Source organism: Dendrobates tinctorius, unplaced genomic scaffold, assembly GCF_039654945.1.
Source record: "Dendrobates tinctorius isolate UK_male_01 unplaced genomic scaffold, ASM3965494v1 ptg000211l, whole genome shotgun sequence".
Classification (NCBI taxonomy): Eukaryota; Metazoa; Chordata; class Amphibia; order Anura; family Dendrobatidae; genus Dendrobates; species Dendrobates tinctorius.
In genome coordinates, this window is record NW_027361878.1 from 30,507,316 (window position 1) to 30,525,212 (window position 17,897).

At 45.5% G+C, this 17,897-nt stretch overlaps 1 protein-coding gene across 1 annotated transcript in view; it reads right to left on the reverse strand.

Moving 5' to 3' along the window:
- LOC141058429 (transmembrane protein 272-like) overlaps positions 1–16,255 on the reverse strand; it is a 71,989-nt gene extending 55,734 nt beyond the window's left edge. Inside the window, exons 1-3 of the mRNA XM_073554681.1 lie at positions 16,119–16,255; positions 15,828–15,863; positions 12,067–12,126 (exon numbers count right to left, since the gene is read on the reverse strand). Of these exons, the coding sequence (XP_073410782.1) occupies positions 12,067–12,126; positions 15,828–15,849 (82 nt within the window). The 5' untranslated portion in view covers positions 15,850–15,863; positions 16,119–16,255. The remainder of the gene's footprint in view (positions 1–12,066; positions 12,127–15,827; positions 15,864–16,118) is intronic.
- Between the last annotated feature and the right edge of the window lie 1,642 nt (positions 16,256–17,897).

Genomic DNA, 17,897 nt, shown 5'->3' on the forward strand with positions numbered 1-17,897 from the left:
TGGTTCGCTAACCGTGTCCCAGCGGTTGCAGTTGGTGGAAACCCTGGAACCCTTCCGGGCCGTGTTCACCAACCGTCCTGGGAGGACGGAGTTAGCGGTTCATGAGGTGGACACCGGGAATCACGCCCCATTACGGCGAACACCTTATCGGATCTCTGAAACGGTGCAACAAGTCATGCGCCAAGAGATCGATGAGATGTTAAGGCTGGGGGTGATTCGACGGTCAAAAAGCGCATGGGCTTCACCTGTAGTCCTCGTGCCTAAAACGGATCGAACCACCCAGTTCTGCGTGGACTACAGGGGGCTCAACGCCATCACAACCTCTGGTGCCCACCCGATGCCGCGCATCAAGGATCTACTTGAGCGGTTGGCAAACGCCAAGTACATATCCATCATGGATTTGAGTCGGGGATACTGGCAGATCCCCATGAGCCCTGAGGCGCAGGAGAAATCCGCCTTTATCACCCCCTTTGGACTGTACGAGTCCACAGTCATGCCCTTCGGCATGAAAAATGCCCCTGCCACTTTCCAGCGGATGGTCAGCCACCTGCTTCGGGGACTGGAGGAGTACACGGTGGCGTACTTAGACGATATTGCCGTCTTCAGTTCCACCTGGGAGGAACACCTTCAGCACCTCCAGGAGGTGCTCAAGCGTCTTCACCAGGCAGGCCTGACCATCAAGCCAGGGAAGTGCCAGATAGGCATGCACAAGGTCCACTACCTGGGGCACCAGGTAGGCGGGGGTTTCATGAGTCCGGAGCCAGGAAAAGTGGACGCAATCGTGTCCTGGCCCACCCCAGGACCAAGAAACAGGTGAAGTCCTTCTTGGGCACTGCAGGGTACTATAGGCAATTCGTACAGGACTATAGCGCCATTGCAAAACCCTTGAAGGACCTCACCAAGCAGAAGCTACCCCAAACAGTCAACTGGACAGATGACTGTGAGGCGGCTTTCCAAGCTTTAAAAGCAGCCCTGTGCAACTCTCCAGTGTTGAGAGCAGTCGACAGCAGTCGCCCGTTTCTGGTACAGACCGATGCCAGTGAGTTTGGCCTCGGTGCTGTGCTTAGCCAGGTCGACTCGGGGGACCAAGAGCACCCTGTGTTGTACCTGAGCTGGAAACTTTTGCCGAGGGAAGTGGCATACTCGACCATCGAGAAGGAGTGTCTGGCCATGGTGTGGGCACTGCAACGTTTGCAGCCCTACCTGTACGGGCGCGCCTTCACGGTGGTAACCGACCACTACCCTCTGAGCTGGTTCCACACAGTGTCCGGAACCAATGGAAGGTTGCTCCGCTGGAGCCTTGCCCTTCAACAGTACGACTTTACTGTAAAACACAGGAAGGGCAGTGAAAACGGCAATGCCGATGGGTTGTCCCGCCGGAGTGAACCCGCTGAGGTGCGCATGGCCGATTACCGAGAAGTAATGCCTCCTTAGCGCCCTCTTAAGGGGGGGAGGTGTGATATACAATGTCTGTGAGGTACGGGGTTTTGTCTACAAAAATATGATGTTTTCTGTTGCAACTTTCCAGAAAGATCCAGCACTATATGACAATGCAGGCTGCTAGCTCTGCAGCTTCACCCCTCCTCCCTTCACACACACAGAGCAGTGTCATCCCCCTCCTTTACAGCCTGTGTTCGCACTAGTAATAGGAGACCCCCTGCTGTTACAACCATTTGGTTCCTCTCCACAGCTGAGGGAAAAAAGAGAGGGAAAAAACTCTTTGTCTGAAACCAGGAGTTTGAATAAAACAATAAGGGATTGTCCCGCGAAAACCATACCCAGCAGAAATATAAAAATCATATTTTTGTAATCTGAGCGGTCCCAGCTCCGCTACAGTGTCACTTCCGCAGTTCTAACATGTCCAGACCCTGAGATATGATTTGCTCCCAAATGGACGGTCATATCGCATAGATGTTTGATGTTTTCTTGATGGGCTCATTACGCTGGGAAACATGATACCACTGATGAGTCCATACCAGCTTCTCCCATAAAGTTATAGCTAATCTAAGTTTTGTAGCCAAATTATAACTTGGATGAGAGAGGTGGGATTAACCCAGAATGCACCTCTCCGTGATGTCACATCGCAGAGTCTATAAGGCATTCCCTTGGCAAAACCAGCGGAGAGAGCAGCCGCAGTCCGTGCTGACAAGAACTCCAGATGAGTGGAGATGTGTGGCTCCGCCTTCTTTCTCCGCCGCATGGTTTGGCCTAAAGAGCCATGAACAACCGTGAGTGTACTTTCTATGTTCATCCATGTTTTATTTTATATTTGTAACTGTACATAATTAATGTCTCAACTTTATAGCAACTTTTATCTGTAATCACTGTCCTCTTTCGTAAAATAAATGATTTGATATTTAGTCTGCCTCCATGCTCTAAGAATCGAACTATACGCCTTTGTTAGATAATCGCTACTAATTTGTCGGGTTGGCTTCGAACCCCTCCCTTGAGTCTATAGCTTAAGAGGAGAAACCAGGAGCTGGTGGCAGCGCAGCGCGTTGTGTACGGCTATTGCGGCTTGCTGGCAGTACAGAAGGGTCTTATATTGCTGAGTGAGGGGCTGCGGCCACAGCATTGATAATTCCCTTACTGCAGAAGCCTAATTGCCGGTTCACAACAGGCAGCCCGTCCGGCGACTAATTATCCTAGGTGCAGTTCCCTGACTGACCTGAGGGTAAAGGGGGCGCCGGAGAGCTGCGAGTTCCGAAGTGGAACTGAGAAAGTGGGATGTACAGAAATCCCCGCAGTACTTAGAAGATTGATAGCAGTGGTGGGGCACCCAAAATACCCCCTGCGTCAAATTGTAGAGCGAGATTAGCTTGCTGGATATTTTTGGTCACATGGTGCCAGTGGTGGGATAACTAAGATAAGCCCCCACTGTGCCTGTGATAGCCGTGTGCCGGCAGTGTGTCTCGTCCCTCTATCCGCTGATACACCCGTGTCAGTGGTGGGACTGTGACATAGTGGTGACACAGGATCCGCTGTCCGTCGCGTTTTGGAGGCAGCGGGACCCCCGTCAGTTGTCCGTAAGTGGCGAACAGCGGTGGGCTGTTTGTCACATATTGGTGGCAGCGGTGGGATCACCACCGCCATTCGTTACAGGAAGTTATAAGGGTTAAAATTTGACCAGTGATTTCTCATTTTTACAACAAAATTTACAAAACCATTTTTTAGGGACCACCTCACATTTGAAGCCACTTTGAGGGGTCCATATGGCAGAAAAAGGCCAGAAGTGACACAATTCTTAAAACTTCACCCCTCAAGATACTCAAAACTACATTCAAGAAGATTATTAAGCCTTCAGGTGTTTCACAGTAACTAAAGCAACATGGAAAGAAAAAATGGACATTTTAATTTTTCCAACAAAAATTTTCTTTTAGCATCAATTTTTTCATTTTCATATAGGCAACAGGATAAAACGGATCCTAAAATTTGTTGGGCAATTTCTCCTGAGTATACTGATACCTCATATGTGGTCATAAACCACTGCTTGGGCGCACGGCAGGGCTCAGAAGGGAAGGAGCGCCATTTGACTTTTTGAATGGAAAATATGCTGGAATATTTAGCGGTTGCCATGTCGCGATTGGAGAGCCCCTGTGTGCCTAAACATTGGAGCTCCTCCACAAGTGACCCCATTTTGGAAACTAGACCCCCCAACAAACTTATCTAGATGCATAGTGATCACTTTGAACCCCCAGGTGCTTCACAAATTGATCCGTAAAAAAAAGTACTTTTTTTTCACAAAAATTTTGTTTTAGCCTCAGTTTTTTCATTTTCACATGGGCAACTGGATAAAATGGATCCTAAAATTTGTTGGGCAATTTCTCCTGAGTACACCGATACCTCATATGTGGTCATAAGCCACTGTTTGGGCGCACGGCAGGGTCCGGAAGGGAAGGAGCGCTATTTGACTTTTTGAATGGAAAATTAGCTCCAATCGTTATCGGACACCATGTCACGTTTGGAGAGCCCCTGTGTGCCTAAACAGTGAAAACCCCCCACAGGTGACCCCATTTTGGAAACTAGACCCCTTATGGAACTTATCTAGATGTGTAGTGAGCACTTTGAACCCCCAAGTGCTTCACAAAAGTTTATAACGCAGAGCAGTGAAAATAAAAAATCATTTTTTTTCCTCAAAAATGATTTTTTAGCATGCTATTTTTTATTTTCACATGGCTAACTGGAGAAATTGGACCACATAAGTTGTTGTCCAGTTTGTCCTGAGTACGCTGGTACCCCATATGTGAGGGGGAACCACATGATAAAACGGATCCTAAAATTTGTTGGGAAATTTCTCCTGAGTACACTGATACCTCATATGTGGTCATAAACCACTGTTTGGGCGCACGGCAGGGCTCAGAAGGGAAGGAGCGCCATTTGACTTTTTAAAATGAAAATTACCTCTAATCATTAGCAGACACCATGTCTTGTTTGGAGAGCCCCTGTGTGCCTAAACTTTGGAGCTCCCCCACAAATGACCCCATTTTGGAAACTAGACCCCCTAAGGAACTTATCTAGATGTGTGGTGAGCATTTTTAACTGCCAGGTGCTTCACAGAAGTTTACAATGCAGAGCCGTGAAAATAAAAAATATTTTTTTTCCTCAAAAATTTATTTTTTAGTGCGCAATTTTTTATTTTCACAAGGGTAACAGGAGAAATTGGATGGAAGGCAGGAGGGAGTGGAGGGATGGCGGGGGGAGCAGATAATAATAGCGGCGGCACATCGCCGCTGTCATTCAGTGGCGGGGGGCAGATTTCCCTCGTTAACCGGTGGGGGGCTCGGATTGGTGTCACCAGCCATGTCCGATGCTACTGCAGCATCGGCCATGGCTGGATTGTAATATTTCATCAATTTTCATTGATGAAATATTACTATCGCTCTGATTGGCTGTTTCACTTTTAACAGCCAATCAGAGCGATCGTAGCCATGTGGGGGTGAAGCCACCTCCCTATGTGGTGAAGAACAAAGCCCCCTGTATCTGCGCATCGGGTGACCTTTTAGTGACCCTGGTCACCCGACCCGCAGGGGGGCTTTAAAGTCATGACACCACATAGGCGTCACTGGTCGGATTGGCACAGGTTTTCATGACGCCTATGTGGCGTCATTGGTTGTGAAGGGGTTAAAGCACAAACTGCCTTCTGATACAGCTAAATATTTCCCATTTTAACACATCAAACCAGAGCACCTTTTGCCATTTTTCTGCTCCGTTCCTATATTTTCATGCATAGTTAAATCACTTTGCTTTGTTTCTGTGTGGAAGGTCTGGTTTTTGGATGCAATTCTTCCATGAAGACCACTTCTGGCGAGACTTCTTTGAACAATAAAACCGTGTAACTGGGTCCCCCTATTGTTGCTACCAGTTTAGAGATGATGGCACTGCTGAACATCTTCCTATTTCAAAGGGAAGTAAAAATGATGTGTCTTTCAACGTTTCTGTGGTCAACCTCTGCATTTAACATTCTCAACGTTGCCCATTTCTTGATGTCCTCAATGATGAAGAAAAACAGGCAGACCCTTATCCATCATGCAATACCATCAGGGAAGCATCTAATTGGTCCCAAATACCTTTATTTTTTGGAGCAGTGTATCAGTGTGAGGCTGGAGTCACACACAACGAATAAAAAATCGGTCCCATTTTAACGGTCTGAAATCGCACAAAGGTATCTTAACCAGTGATCCGGTTTTGATGCGATTTTTCTTCATTGATGCAATTTTAATCGCATGTAAGGATCCGTTTGACATCCGTCTGGCGAGATTTTCTCGCAGGATAGCAAACTGGACATATAATGGAGCCCAATGACAGGTTTCCCCACACAAAGAATGAATAGATGTAGACACATTATACATATTTTTTTTTTTTTTTTTTATACATGTGATAGAGACACATTTATACATATATTGCACATTCATACAGTTCACCATAGCAGAATAGCCGCAGAAACATTTGCCGGCTTTTGTATAATTATTCTCCTGCCCGACGTGAAATGACACAATGACACATGGTTTACATATAGTTAACCATTTCATTTCATGTTTTTTTTTGTTATGTCTATCACTATTAATTAGATGAGGGTTTGTGGGTAAATTTTTGGACTTGTAGGGGTTAATTTAAGGGGTTAATTCGTTGTCTTAAATTGCAGGGACTCCTGACGTCACTGAGCTGCAGGGAGTCCCCGTAATTTCATACAACAAATTAACCCCTTAAATTAACCCCTACAAGTCCAAAATTTTACCCACAAACCCTCATCTAATTAATAGTGATAGAGATAACAAAAAAAACATGAAATGAAATGGATAACTATACAGTCATATGTAAAAGTTTGGGCACCCCTATTAATGTTAACCTTTTTTCTTTATAACAATTTTGGTTTTTGCAACAGCTATTTCAGTTTCATATATCTAATAACTGATGGACTCAGTTATATTTCTGGATTCAAATGAGGTTTATTGTACTAACAGAAAATGTGCAATCTGCATTTAAACAAAATTTGACCGGTGCAAAAGTATGGGCACCCTTATCATTTTCTTGATTTGAACACTCCTAACTACTTTTTACTGACTTCCTGAAGCACTAAATTGGTTTTGTAACCTCATTGAGCTTTGAACTTCATAGCCAGGTGTATCAAATCATGAGAAAAGGTATTTAAAGTGGCCACTTGCAAGTAGTTCTCCTATTTGATTCTCCTATGAAGAGTGGCATCATGGGCTCCTCAAAACAACCCTCAAATGATCTGAAAACAAAGATTAGTCAACATAGCTTTTCAGGGGAAGGATACAAAAAGTTGTCTCAGAGATTTAACCTGTCAGTTTCCACTGTGAGGAACATAATAAGGAAATGGAAGAACACAGGTACAGTTCTTGTTAAGCCCAGAAGTGGCAGGCCAAGAAAAATATCAGAAAGGCAGAGAAGAAGAATGGTGAGAACAGTCAAGGACAATCCACAGACCACCTCCAAAGACCGGCAGCATCATCTTGCTGCAGATGGTGTCACTGTGCATCGGTCAACAATACAGCGCATGCATAACGCCTTTTTGTATGACCAAACAACTCAATCTTTGTTTCATCAGTCCACAGGACCTTCTTCCAAAATGTAACTGGCTTGTCCAAATGTGCTTTTGCATACCTCAGGTGACTGTTTGTGGCGTGCTTGCAGAAACGGCTTCTTTCGCATCACTCTCCCATACAGCTTCTCCTTGTGCAATGTGCGTAGTATTGTTGACCGATGCACAGTGACACCATCTGCAGCAAGATGATGCTGCAGGTCTTTGGAGGTGGTCTGTGGATTGTCCTTGACTGTTCTCACCATTCTTCCTCTCTGCCTTTCTGATATTTTTCTTGGCCTGCCACTTCTGGGCTTAACAAGAACTGTACCTGTGTTCTTCCATTTCCATACTATGTTCCTCACAGTGGAAACTGACAGGTTAAATCTCTGAGACAACTTTTTGTATCCTTCCCCCTGAAAAGCTATGTTGAATAATCTTTGTTTTCAGATCATTTGAGAGTTGTTTTGAGGAGCCCATGATGCCAGTCTTCATAGGAGAATCAAATAGGAGAACTACTTGCAAGTGGCCACTTTAAATACCTTTTCTCATGATTTGATACACCTGGCTATGAAGTTCAAAGCTCAATGAGGTTACAAAACCAATTTAGTGCTTCAGGAAGTCAGTAAAAAGTAGTTAGGAGTGTTCAAATCAAGAAAATGATAAGGGTGACCATACTTTTGCACCGGTCAAATTTTGTTTAAATGCAGATTGCACATTTTCTGTTAGTACAATAAACCTCATTTGAATCCAGAAATATAACTGAGTCCATCAGTTATTAGATATATGAAACTGAAATACCTGTTGCAAAAACCAAAATTGTTATAAAGAAAAAAGGTTAACATTAATAGGGGTGCCCAAACTTTTACATATGACTGTATGTAAACCATGTGTCATTTCATGTCGGGCAGGAGAATAATTATACAAAGACCGGCAAATGTTTCTGCGCCTATTCTGCTATCATGAACAGTATGAATGTGAAATATATATATAAATGTGTCTCTATCACATGTATAATATATATATATATATATACACACACATGTGTCTAGATCTATTCATTCATTTCTTTATTTTACCGGTCACTGTGATTTTACTGTATTGGAAGAATTGCCGGCTTTAGGTAAAGGACACTGTGTGCGATTTTATCGCAAGTCACACATCTGGTCTGTTTTTAGTCCCATTTTTTCTCGCCCCCATAGACTTGCATTGTCGAATCCGATCCGAAAATCGGTGACAATCGCAGCATGCTGCGATTGTCTCGGTCCGAGGATCGGATCCGATCAAAAATCGCATGATGGGAGCTGCCCCATAGAATAACATTGGGATGAATGCAATGCGATTTCTTATCACATTGCATTCGTCCGATTTAATCGCCAGTGTGACCCCAGCCTGACACTTAAACAACAGACCATAACTCCAAGTAAATCAAACTTCTGTGAAATCAAACTGTCCACTTAGGAAGCAACACTAACTGACAATCAATTTCACATGCTGTTGTGCAAATGGAAAAGACAACAGATGGAAATTATTGGCAATTATCAAGACACCCTCAATAAATGAGTGGTTCTGCAGGTGGGTACCACAGACCACATCTCAGTACCAATGCTTTCTGGCTAATGTTTTGGTCACTGTTGAATGTTGGTTGTGCTTTCACACTCATAGTAGCATGAGACGGACTCTACAACCCGCACAAGTGGCCCAGGTAGTGCAGCTCATCCAGGATGGCACATCAATGCGAACTGTGGCAAGAAGGTTTGCTATGTCAGTGTAGTGTCCAGAGGCTGGAGGCGCTACCAGGAGACAGGCCAGTACACCAGGAGACGTGGAGGGGGCCATAGGAGGGCAACAACCCAGCAGCAGGACTGCTACCTCCGCCTTTGTGCAAGGAGGAACACTGCCAGAGCCCTGCAAGATGACCTCCAGCAGGCCACAAATGTGCATGTGTCTGCACAAACTGTTAGAAACCACCCCCTTGAGTATGGTCTGAGGGCCTGACATCCACAAATGGGGTTTGTGCACACCGCCCAACACCATGCAGGATGCTTGGCACTTACCACAGAACACCAGGATTGGCAACTTCGCCACTGACGCCCTGTGCTCTTCACAGATGAAAGCAGGTTCACACTGAGCACATGTGACAGACGTGACAGAATCTGGAGATGCCATGGAGAGCGATCTGCTGCCTGCAACATCCTTCAGCATGACCGGTTTAGCAGTGGGTCAGTAATGGTGTGGAGTGGCATTTCTTTGGAGGGCTGCACAGCCCTCCATGTGCTCGCCAGAGGTAGCCTGACTGCCATTAGGTACCGAGATGGGATCCTCAGACCACTTGTGAGACCATATGCTGGTGCGGTTGGCCCTGGGTTCCTCCTAATGCAGAACAATGCCAGACCTCATGTGGCTGGAGTGTGTCAGCAGTTCCTGCAAGATTAAGGCATTGAAACTATGGACTGGCCCGCCCATTCCTAAGACCTGAATCCGATTGAGCACATCTGGGACATCATGTCTCGCTCCATCCACCACTTTGCACCACAGACTGTCCAGGAGTTGGCGGATGCTTTAGTCCAGGTCTGGGAGGAGATCCCTCATGACTACATCTGCTGACTCATCAGGAGCATGCCCAGGCATTGTACAGTAGAGAGGTCGTACAGGCACGTGGTGGCCACACACACTACTGAGCATCTTTTCCTTGTCATGAGGCATTTCCACTGAAGTTGGATCAGCCTGTAATTTGATTTTCCACTTTGATTTTGAGTATCATTCCAAATCCAGACATCCATGGGATATTCATTTTGAATTACATTGATAATTGTTTTGTTTTATTGTTCTGAAACATTCCACTATGCAATGAATAAAAATTTGCAACTGGAAAATTTAATTCAGAGATATCTAGGATGTTGTATTTTAGTGTTCCCTTTATATTTTTGAGCAGTGTATATTCTGCAGCAGGACAACGACCCCAGACATACAGCCAATGTCATTAAGAACCATCTTTAGCTGATGAGGAAATAGCTGATGTGAAATTGATCCTTCTGGCAAATAAGACTTAATACATGGTGGCAAAACCCTTGTTGGTAAGCACCGCATAAAAAAAAGTTCTGGAAGTAATGATATGGACCCCACAGAGACCTGATCTCACATCACCCAGTCTGTCTGGGATTACATAAAAAGACTTAGATTTGTGCAAGCAACATTCTTAGAGGATCTGTGGTTAGTTCTCCAAGATGTTCGGAAAAACTCCTTGCCAAATTTCTTCCACAACTGCGTGCAAGTGCCTAGAAGAATTGATAGTTTGATGCTGTTTTTAGCAAACAATGATTTGATTTAGATTTCTCCTTTGTTCATTCCCTTTTGCTTTAGTGTGAGGTTATATAAAATAAATTATTAATTTATATTGTGAGGCAGTGTGGGGAACCATATACGAGGGTTGTTACATTTCCCCCAGGATGTGCATAGGAAACATACTGAACCCACTGGAGAGCATTATAATTACAGCCACAGCTGTGGTTACAAGGCAAAATAAAAGTGAGTGTGAACTTGGTCAAGCTTAGGAAAACCTGACATTGGCTTTTATTTTTGGAGAAATCTGTAGGAAGGTAGTGGGACGGATCTCTCCCTCCAGCCCATGTCCACAATTCCCATTTAAACTTTCAGGTAAGGGATGGGTGAGTCAGTGTTGATTTGCAAGCAGCAGAGATGGAGGCTCTGTGTATGAATGTCTGTGTGAAATTGAGCACAGACCAGAGCCAGAGATTACAGAAAAGACATACCGCACCCGTGAGTTATACAGTGGTGCAGTCGCCAACGGCAAAGGACTGATACAGACGTTCCGGCGGCGAACTGGATGATAAAGTTTGGATTTATTTTGTAAGTTAGAAAAGAAAGACATTTCCTTTGATCTTTCTTGGGTCACTCCTGATTGCCGCACGGACGTGAAAGTCGCTGTCTTACAATATTGAAAGGCAATGAGGCAGTGACCCAAAAAAGTTCAACTTACAGTAAATGTCTTTCTTTGCTATCTTATATATATACTTAATGTATATTTCTGTTGAACATGGGCGCACCTTGTGTTTAGAACTCATTTCGTTCATTAATCATACTCAAGAATTTGTCTTGCCATTATCCATAATATACATAAAATCAAAACAATCCCACCCAGGAGAATAGACTCTAATCTCCGCACTGCGGAGTTTGCTGTACATTGGTACTGGTTTGGATTAGGGCAGGTGCAGACGGCCGTAGATTTTCTCATCCGAGAGAGTCGAGCTGATGATGCAAATGACACTCTGATCAAACTCACATCAGAGTGTCAGCATAGTGTGATCCGATTATCTAGGCTTGAGGAGAAGATAGAGAAAAAAAATGACTTCATCCTCTCCATTCTGTCAATCGGACTGCACTCAGTTGTCATCCGAGTGCAGTCAGATGGTTTCCATGCACTCATTGACTTGCATGGCCAAGTGCATTCTGAATGTCGGATCAAACTAAGACAGGTAGCAAAGTTTTCTTCGGACAGTCTATGTCTGAGGGCAAAATCTGACCTGTGCATGGCCTCATAGACTAACATTTTTCCAGATGTGATCCGATGTTTTGTCAGATCAGACTCAGACCAAAAATACGCTCATCTGCAAGAGCCCTTTGAGAAACTAATTACTACATGACGGAAAATGCTCCAGGCGAAACGAGGCTGCTGGCCACAAAGCAATATCTATACCGGGACCTCTCACCTACAATATTCCAATTATTATACTGGTGGCTTCTAATGTTTAACAGAGACCATGAATCCCGTTAGGTGCCAGGGCACGTGGCGCCATCTCTGCGCTGATCATAGTTACTACTCCCCTATGAGTTATATAAAGGACTGTACTCGGAATTGTTTGATACTGAAAAACCATTAAATTTCTTCTGTGAAATAGGTAAAAAAAACACCCAAAAAGCTTCCTTGATCCTTCCATACATTACTGTTATCCCCTCTCATTAAGACACACCGATGGATAATCATAGTGGGATTCATACTTTACCTATTGTGATCATAGCAATGCTTAACACAAGCCACACCAGCAAAATAAATATCTGAACTCCTTAAAAGAAGAAAAATAATACTATGATTAATTAATAATAAAACAAATAACAATACAATCATAGTTACATAGGTTGAAAAAAAAAGACTTGGCTCCATTAAATTCAACCTTTCTAAGCCAGTTATACATTATCTAGACTATTTATGACCCACAATGCCAATTGTTGGGAGAAAAAGACCTTTTTTAAAAGCTGTTATAGTGTCTGCCATTACTACCTCTTGTGATAGAACAGTCAGTCTGTGGAATGCCCTAACTTTAAAGAACCCTTCCCTATTTCGCTGCTGTGGGTTCCTGGCTATGTTCTACGCACCAGACTCTGTCTACTGTGATGACAGCCAGTCCCCCTCTTAGATTCCATAGTGTATACCATCCCCTCTACCAATCCAATGCCCTCCTCCCTCCATGACGCAACCTCAGTGTGTCGATGGTGCTGTCATGGCAGCTGAGAACCCACTGAGGGTCCCTGTATCAGTCATGTTACAGACCGGTTTATTTTTATACCAGTCTGAAACCTTTTGAAAATATTTTTTTATTTCCCGAACAACCCCATTAAATTGCCCCTTGTCTAACATATTCATCAGCATATTGATCAAAATCTTCTTTACAGAAACAGCATTTGGGACACAAATTTTAAGAAACATTAAAGGGAATTCGTCAGCACCATTCACCCCTCCCCTTACTGTTTATATGTCAGGTCCTCTTGAAGGATATAATCTCACCCACACCTTTATTAATGCTATCTGAAAAATCGCTGTTTTAATTATAATGCAAATGAAACTTAAGTGCTCTGGGAGTGTCAAAGCCCTTCCCAAGCCTCTGCCTTTCCAGTTTGATTCTCTACCTATCCACACATTCTTCTGCTTAACTGTGTAGTCATGTCAATGAGCTATCAGGTAAGCTTAGGAAGGTGGGGCTGGGCGGGGAATAAACCTAAGGAGGCAAAGACTTGGGAAGTGCTTTAAAGGGAATCTCACCTACTTTTGGCAGGCGATGAAAATGAGGTCGGTCCGGTCCGATGGGCGGTGTTCCCGACGTGTGCCACCTCCCCATCCTTGGCCGCCGTCCGCAGTTTTTTGAGGAATAGGAGTAGGTTCCGGCATTTTTTGCGCGTGCGGTAAGCATTCTTGGCTAGCGCACGCGCAGTATGCTTTGCCCAACTTCAGCCAAAGCCGAAAAGCCTGACTGCGCATGCGCCGGTTAACTAAGTCCCGGAAGTATTTTGCTGTGTTTCGGGGCTTAGTTAACCGGCGCATGTGCAGTCAGGCTTTTCGGCTTTGCCCGCAGCAAAGCATACTGCGCGTGCGCTAGCCAAGAATGCTTAGCGCACGCGCAAAAAATGGAGGACACCGACTCCTATTCCTCGAAAAACTGCGGACGGTGGCCAAGGATGGGGAGGCGGCACACATCGGGAATACCGCCCATCGGACCAGACCGACCTCATTTTCAGCGCCCGTCAAAAGTAGGTGACAGATTCCCTTTAACAGTCCCAGAGCACTTAAGCCTAATTTACATGTGGATTAAAACAGCAATTTTGCAGTAATGGAGCAATAGACTGCATAAGTAAAGTTGTGGATGATATTATCTTTCAGAGAGCAATATGATCACGGAAACAGTTTTTGCGCATAAGTCATGATGACAGATTCCCTGTAAGAAAATGAGATTTAAAGGGACCCTGTCATGTAAAATAATCTTATTGACTTGCAGATATGGGGTTAATAGCTATCTGGCACTGCACCTCCAGCACTGAGAACCCATCTTTTCTGGAGGAAATGAACTTTTTTCCTACGACCAGTGTTCAACTTCCAGTCATAGAGGTGGCGCCGGCAATAACTGACAGCTGGTCCTAATGATGAGCTTCTGTCAGTCTATGCTAGGCGCGTGGTTACAGCCACCATTCTCTATGCTTTGACCGGTGACTGAAACAATGCCCTTGACTCACAGAGCGATGCTGCCAGGGGGGAATAAAGTTAATTTCCTCCCAGCAGTGGGGCTCTCAGTCCCGGCACTGCACGTTGTGTAGTGTGGCTAATGTTGCATAGTCTATGGGAGGTATGTGTTACAGAGATGGCTTGTCTCTGTGATGTAACCCAGAATATCTTCTTTAGTGCACATAAGCACTGAGAGGTTCGTTTGGTGCACCTGTGTCCGGGTTGTGGGTAGCTATGAGAGACGGACAGGTCTGGCTACCCACATACCTCACCTCTCCATATAATGGAGGCTGTTGTTTGATACATGGTCTGTGTGTTGGGAGTGAGAAGGCCTACTTTGTGTTGGCTCTAGATCAAGCCTGAATACTGGACACTAACTAAGCCTGTGTGACCACAGGCCTGACAGAGCGGAGCCCTGCTATGGACATTATTACCGTATTTTTTGGACCATAAGACGCACTTTTTTCCCCAAAAATGTTGGGGGAAAGTGGGGGTGCGTCTTATGGTCGCAATGTTCCTACCTCCGAGGCTGGTGCGGGTGCAGCAGGGCTCTGTAGTGCGGTGGTGGCAGCGGGCTGTGCTCCGGTGCAGGGGTAGCGGCTCTCTGTGCTCCGGTGCAGGGGCGGCGGCTCCGCCGGCATTTCCTCCAAGCCCACAGGCCCCCGCACATCCCTTGCTGGCTGCCACCATGTTGCGGTGGCCTCCGGGAGCATGGACGCCGGAAAGATGGCCGCCGGTCCGGGGACGGCGCATGCGCAGGTTCAGATCTCGTCCCGAGATCTCGTTGCCGAGATTTGAATCTCGTCCCCCGATATCTCGGGACGAGATCTGAACCTGCGCATGCACCGGTGGCCATCTTTCCAGCGTCCATACTCCCGGAGGCCACCGCAACATGGCGGCGGCCAGCAAGGAATGTGCGGGGGCCTCCGGGCTTGGAGGAAATGCCGGCGGAGCCACCGCCCCTGCACCGGAGCACAGCCCAGCTGTCCCAGCCCCAGCCCAGCTGCCCCAGCAGAGCACAGCTGCCCCTGCCCCAGCACAGCACAGCTGCCCCAGCCCCAACAAGCTGCCCCAGCACAGCTGCCCCAGCCTAGCTGCCCCAGCCCCAGAACAGCTGCCCCAGCCCAGCTTCCCCAGCACAGCTGCCACAGCCCAGCTTCCCCAGCACAGCTGCCACAGCCCCAGCACAGCCCACTTGCCCCTTCACAGCCCAGCCCAGCTGCCCCAGTACAGCCCAGCTGCTCCAGCACAACCAACCTGCCCCAGCACAGAGCCACCACCGCACGAGCCTGGACCACTGAATGACCCCTGTGACCACTCCTCCACCTGTGCCGGATCCCTTCCCAGGTAAGCTGAATTCGGACTGTAAGACGGACCCCCATTTGACACATTATTATTTTTTTCCCTATTTTCCTTCTGAAAATTGGGGTGCGTCTTATGGTCCGGTGCGTCTTATAGTCCGAAAAATACGGTACTTTGTTTTGGCTGTTTACTTTCTGTTGGTACTTCTGGGGTTTATGAAGCAATAAACCCACATGAACGTTTAAAGGAACGTGCCTCCTGTTTTCTTCCCATCGCACCCAAGTGAGTACAACCCCTACAGGTGTCAGAACGCCATTTTAATCTACAGATTAACCCCATATCTCCTGATTAATAGAGTTATTTTACATGACAGGTTTCCTTTAAAGAATAAAAACTAAGGAATATTTTAAACTAACATATCACATCATACATCATATCACTAACGTATCACATAAAAAGAAGATTCCTTACCTCCACTAAATGTGACTCCCATGATTATATGACACCCTAAAATATAATGACAACTTTTTATTCTACAAACACCATAAACTGTTTTACACAAAATAATCTCTTGAATCATACTTTAAGACAAAAAAAAGTTTATTTAACTTATAAGGCTAATCCCTTAACTTTTGTCTGTTAAGCAAAGTCTGAGAGCCGCAAAACAGCAACCATAGTAATCTCATGTACGACAAATGCAACACAATGGAAAGTTCAGATTCTTTGCTGCAAACATTGATCTAAGCAACAATTCTGTCTCACCTGCAGTTCGTGTTTCCTTCAATCCAAGAAATCAGAAGAAACCTTTCATGACGATCCAAAAGAGAAAAGAACAGACCGACAACACATGTTTCTCACTTACTTTACCCTGCAGCCTCTGCCATGTACCGGATTAAGGATGCAGCTACTAACAGCCCTGAAGGTAAAAGTGGAGAAATATCTATAATCTGCATGAAAAAAAAAAAATGTAATCTAAAATACGTAATGTGCGATTACTCTGCAGGCCTGGCAAAGGGGCAAGAGGAAAAGCACGGATTGTCAACTAGAAAGGTGGTTTCTATCTACTAATATGCACTTATGGCCCAGAGGAAAAAAAAAGGAAAAAAAAAAAAGAAAAAGGGGCTGTTCTGTCTTAGGATACAAGTCTGCAGTCGCTCTGCTCTATGTGACTGCAGACTTGTGAATCCTCACATCTCACGTGCATTGCAGACTGTGAGGATTCTCCGATGCCGGCGTCATGTGCGTAACTACAAGTATATGCATGGACGGACTAAAAAGAATGAACAAAAGGAATGAAGAAAAAGAATGAACATAATAACTTATAGGTCCAAAGATATGGAGAGGTATTATAGATTTGTAATGGATCTTGGATATGAAATGAACTTGAATTTTATGTAGAAAATTAAGAAATCCACACAGGTCCCACATAAACACATAAGACGACCCTGCTCGTGAGAGCTTACAATCTACAATGAGGTGGGGGAGATACAAAGTACAGGTGTGTATTTACAATGTTGTATATATAATGAAGGTCCAGCCATCTTGAGGGAGTGAGGGATGGAAGGAGATAGTGAATGGGCTACACATGCACACTTACACATAGAATGACTTTGATTAGTGAACGTGATAGGCCGCTCTGAACAAATGTGTTTTGAGGGAGCGCCTGAAGCTATGCAAATTGTGGATAGTCCTGATTTCTTGGGGTAGAGCATTCAAGAGGATAGGAGCAGCACGGGAGAAGTCTTGGAGTCGGGAGTGGGAGGTACGGATTAGTGCAGAGGTTAGTCGAAAGTCTTTTGCAGAGCGCAGCAGTTGGTTAGGCCGACAGACAGAAATGAGGGAGGAGATGTAGGGGGGTGCTGCACTGTGGAGAGCTTTGTGGGTGAGAACAAGTACTTTGAATTGGATCCTATAATGAATGGGCAGCCAATGTAAGGACTGGTGAAGAGCGGACACGTCCGAGTACCGATTAGCCAGATGGATGACCCTGGCTGCTGCATTAAGTATAGACTGGAGAGGGGATAGTCGAGGGACGGGGAGGCCAATTAATAGAGCATTGCAGTAGTCCAGGCGGGAGTGGATCAATGCTACAGTGAGGGTTTTTGTTGTTTCCATGGTGAGAAAAGGGCAGATTCTAGAGATGTTCTTTAGGTGTAAGCGGCAAGAGCGGGCAAGAGATTGTATGTGGGATGTGAAGGAGAGATTGGTGTCAAACATAACACCCAGACAGCGCGACTGCTGCCGGGGTGTTATTGTGGTACCACCCACGGAGAGGAAAATGTCAGATTTAGGGAGGCTAGTAGACGGCGGGAGCAGAAGTAGTTCAGTTTTGGAGAGGTTGAGTTTCAGATAGAGAGCGGACATGATGTTGGAGACTGCGGACAGACAGTCACTGGCGTTCTGTAGTACAGCGGGGGTAAGGTCGGGGAATGACATATATAGTTGTGTGTCATCAGCATAAAGATGGTACTGAAAGCCAAATCTGCTGATAGTCTGTCCAATTGGGGCTGTGTAGACAGAGAAGAGAAGGGGGCCAAGGAC